Raw genomic sequence first — 4,648 nt, forward strand, 5'->3', positions numbered from 1 at the left:
GAGCTCCTTGCTCCCTCCTGCCAGCCCAGGCTTTGGGCAGCCTCTGATTCCCATGCCTCGCCCCTAGACCAGCACTTCCTGCCCCTTCCCCACCTCTATCCCTCCTCCCCTGCTCACTGGTGCTGGGCACCTCTGATGCTTTCCGCAGATGTCACAAACCTTGTGGGATATTCCTCTTTCTAACACCTTCATTTCATTTTTTTAAACACTTGTGAGCCTGACCCCACCGTGATTCCACCCTGCAATGAATAGGTTTACAAGGTTTAGAGGTTGAAGAGAAAAGAAGTCTAGGCCAGGGAATGTCAGGAAATGGTTGGGGCCTCAGAGGCAGGCAGAAATCTTGCTTCCCAAACCTGGGATCTGAGGCTGAGGGATTATAGAGCCAAAGGTTTTCCTACCTGAAAACTAAGGGATGTATTGAATGGTTCCCAGGATCCTTTCCAATTCTAAATCACAACGATGCTCCAGGGAGGTATTCTCTGGTATTAGAGTCATTAGTTCCTAGAATTTTGTTCAAGCTGGGGCTAAGGGAAAGGAATTGGAAAATTGAGGTGGGTGGCCTCTTGATTCCACCTAGCATAGGATGAACAAGACTGGGAGTCTTCAACAACTTTCTTCTAGACAAGAATGCCACAGGGCCACAATTTCTGGAGAGCTTTTTTTTTTTCTTTTTTTTTTCACGACCCCTCCCCCAGCACTTTCTCTTTAGTCTCTGCCTGCCTGGCCTCTCCTTCAGGCTATTTTAATACTGCCCAGTGGTTACCTAAGGCTGCTAACCTCTGCTCTAAAGAAATTAAATATCCAAGATCGTATCTAGGAAGCAGAGTTAAAGGAAAGGGAACCAAATGCCTCCGCAAGTCAGGGACCAACAACTGAAAAAAAAAAACAGAAGAGCCAGGAAGACCAGCAAACCAATTTGGTCTTTATTGAGGTGTCAGGGTAGAGTAATACCATGAAGGAGCAGAGCCTGAGCACTTGAATAACACAGAGGCAGGATTTAATGCAGGCCTGGGTATTTGGGCTAGGAGAAAGGCTGTGGGTGATTTAGGTGCTCAAAAGGTCTTCAGGAATGCCTTATACTTGGCCAGGAAAGGGGCGGACAGAATAGTTAGCTCTTGCTGAAGTTCCTGTAGAGCCCTCTCCTGCTCTTGCTGCTCCCCCACCATCCGCTTCCTGTAATAGTTGATGTAGAAGTCCACCCAGTCATCCACCATAGTCACCATGGCTTCTTCAGGGATGGGAGGATTAGGGAAGACCTGTAGGGTGAGGGGGTAGCAAGGGAGAATGTGGTCAGCAGTGTAATTCAGGAATAATTCACAAACTCCAACATCCTCCTTTCTCTGATTTGTATCCCCTGTCTCTAATTGTTTCCATCAACTGTACCACTGCTCTCCCAGCTCCAAATTATTCTCTCTTCTCTGCCCTCACCCACCTGCCAAGAGTCTAGGCCTGTCCTTTGAAACAGTGCCCGGGCTTACCTGCTGATCCAGCAGAACACTAAATTCCTTCATTCCTGTAGAAATGAGATCCTTATTGGCCTGAAGAAGAGCCATCTGCCTAAGTTAGAGAAAGAGATAGAATTTAAGTATCCTTTTTCCTCATTCTTGGGTATTTCCCCCAATTCCCTCATTCCCCTTAAAGATCTCTGGTGCCTTGCAGGACCACCTCTCCAACACCTTTCAAATCATGCCCCTCTTGAGATCACATTTCTCCCAGGTTGGCTCACCTGCAGGTCTAACAGTGCTATGTATGTCTCACCCACACTTTCCAGGGTATGTGGGTCCCTCTCTGAACTAAATGTAGGCAAGGAGTCAAGTATCAGCCTAAAAGGGAAACGCCCTGCATCTAGGTCCTGAAGGAGGGTGATAGGTCAACCAGGGGATGGGAAGGAGGGAGACGTTTCCCTGAAGTTAAAAGATAACAAGGCCAAGAAAAACAGATAAGTGGGGAGACCCAGAAAACCAAACCCAGGACAGATCCTTGCCATCTGCCCCACATCCCAGTATTCACTCTCCAAAAGTAAAATTCAGGCCAACAAAACTAATATTAATTGACTCCCCATGACATGACAGACACTTTTTTCATTTTATTTTAACTCTGGTGTACTTAACATGCAGTGTTATTAGTTTTAGGTGTACAATATAGTGATTCAACAATTCCATATGTCACCCTGTGCTCATTAGGACAAGTGCACTCCTTAATCCCCATCACCTGTTTCACCCATCCCCCCTACCCACTTCTCCTCTGGTAACCATCAGTTTGTTCTCAGTAGTTAAGAGTCTGTTTCTTGGCTGGTCTCTCTCCCTCTCTATCTCTGTCTCTCTTTCCCTTGCTCATTTGTTTCCTAAATTCCTCATATGAGTGAAATCATATAGTGTATTTCTCTGACTGACTTATTTCACTTAGTTCCACTTATATTCTCTAGCTCCATCCATGTCGTTGCAAATGGCAAGATTTCATTCTCTATTATGGCTGAATAATATTCCATTTATATATGGTAATTATTCTCCAATTCATAGATGATACATTATAGCAGCTACATTAATCATTTGTGTCAGGCACTGTTTTAAGCATGTATTAAGGTATTTATCCTTATAAAAAAATCCAACTGGGCAGAGACTAATAGAAGCCACATTTTGTGGATGAGACACCTGTAAGATGTGGGAAACGGAACTCTACCAGGCTGTGCTCTGTAAGAATGGAGACACATTTGGGGCGCCTGGGTGGCTCAGTTGGCTGAGTGTCCAACTCTCAGTTTCAGCTCAGGTCATGATCTCAGGGTTGTGAGATGGACCCCCCCCCCCATTGGGCTCTGTGCTCAGTGGGAAATCTGCTTAAGATTCTCTCCCTCTCCCTCTGCCCTCTCCCCACTCGAACTCTCTCTTTCTCTCTCTAAAATAAATAAATAAATCTTTTTTAAAAAAGAATGGAAACAGATTTGTCTTGTCCTCTACCATATCATCAGGTATTCAACAAAGCAGAAATACTTTTTTCTTTTTAAATATTTTCCTAATGTTTTCCATTTTTAGTAGATTTTTTCAAATTTTGAAATCACCAAATGCCAACTGAAGTAAGTGCTTTGAAACAATTGTTTCAAAACAATACAAAAATGTACACTGAAAAAGTCATTTTTGTTTCCTCCCCCAACAAAGTTACCAGCATTAAAGATGTATTTATTTCCTGTCACATCTTTCTCCATTCAAAAACCAACATTCATAGGCACCTACATACTCATAAAGGCTTTGTTGATTTGCTTTTTTGTTTATAGCATGTTCTTAATTAACATACAACAAAATTGATTTCCCTTTGTGTACATTTATGAATTTTATTACATAGATTCATATAACCACTACCACAATTAGGACACAGAATATTTCTATCACCCCAAAAAGCTCCTATATGCTACCCCTTTGTAGTGACCCCCCACTCCCATACCTAAACCTTGCCAACCACTGATCTGTTCTCCATCACAACAATTTAGTGTTTTTGAGGATGTCCTATAATGGAATTATACAGTATATAACCTTTGAGAGTGGTTTCTTTCACTCAGAATAATGCCCTTAAAGTTCATACAATTTGTTGCAAGTAGCAGTAAGTTGTTCCTTTTCATTGCTGAGTATGCATCACATGGATGCACTACGGTTTGCTCATTCATTCACCCACTGAAGGACATCTGGATTATTTGCAGTTTGAGGCAAGCATGAATAGAGCTGCTATAAATATTTGTGTACAGATTTTTGTGTGAACATGTTTTCATTTATCTAGGGTAGAAAATATTTGTTATCACTAGGAGAAAAAATTGCAATACAACCTGACAAGGAACATGTATACAGAATTTATGACAAACTCTTATATTTTGATAATAAGACAATCTAGTCTTTTAAATTGCTAAAAGACTAATATAAACATTTCACAAAGAAGATATACAAATAGCCAATAAGCATATGCAAAGACATTCAACATTATTACTTATCAGGGAAATACAAATTAGAGCTACAAGGTGATACCGCCACATGGCCACTGCAATGACTAAAATTTAAAAAGGCAGATTAAGTGTTGGTGAGGATATGGGAGGAATAGAATTCTGATACATTGCTAATGGGAGTGTAAAATGGTGCAACCACTTTGGAAAACAATTTGACAATTTCTTATAAAGTTCAACATACACTTACCACAGGACCCATCAATTTCACTCCTAGGTAGAGTTCATGAGAAATGAACATACATGTCTACAAAAACATTTAACATGCAACTACAAATGTTCACAGCAGCTTTATTCATAATAACCAAAAAATGGGAACAACCCAAATGTCCAATAACCACTGAATAGATATACAGATTGTGGGTATATTCATACAATTATATACTACTCAGCAATAAAAAGGAACAAACCAATGGTCCTCATGACAACATGGATGAATCTCAGAATAATTATGTTGAGCAAAAGAAGTCAGACATACAATAAAGAGGAAGAAATGGGAATAAAAAAGACATGAAGCGGGGAGGTGGGTGGGGAGATGGGTGAAACAGGTGAAGGGGATTAAGAGTACATTTATCCTGATGAGCACTGAGCAATACATGGAATTGTTGAATCATTATTTTGTACACCTGAAAATTAATATAACACTGTATATTAACTACACTGCAA

General features: G+C 41.0%; 1 protein-coding gene across 1 annotated transcript; it reads right to left on the reverse strand.

Annotated features, from left to right (window-relative positions):
* Positions 1 to 901: 901 nt before the first annotated feature.
* AHSP (alpha hemoglobin stabilizing protein) lies at positions 902 to 1,810 on the reverse strand. Its single transcript, XM_036115338.2, has 3 exons — positions 1,727 to 1,810; positions 1,479 to 1,557; positions 902 to 1,256 (listed from the first exon to the last, which is right to left on the reverse strand). The coding sequence occupies exons 2-3, from the start codon at positions 1,551 to 1,553 to the stop codon at positions 1,053 to 1,055; spliced, it is 279 nt and encodes a 92-aa protein (XP_035971231.1). The 5' UTR covers positions 1,554 to 1,557; positions 1,727 to 1,810; the 3' UTR covers positions 902 to 1,052.
* Positions 1,811 to 4,648: the final 2,838 nt, after the last annotated feature.

Source organism: Halichoerus grypus, chromosome 6, assembly GCF_964656455.1.
Source record: "Halichoerus grypus chromosome 6, mHalGry1.hap1.1, whole genome shotgun sequence".
Lineage (NCBI taxonomy): Eukaryota > Metazoa > Chordata > Mammalia > Carnivora > Phocidae > Halichoerus > Halichoerus grypus.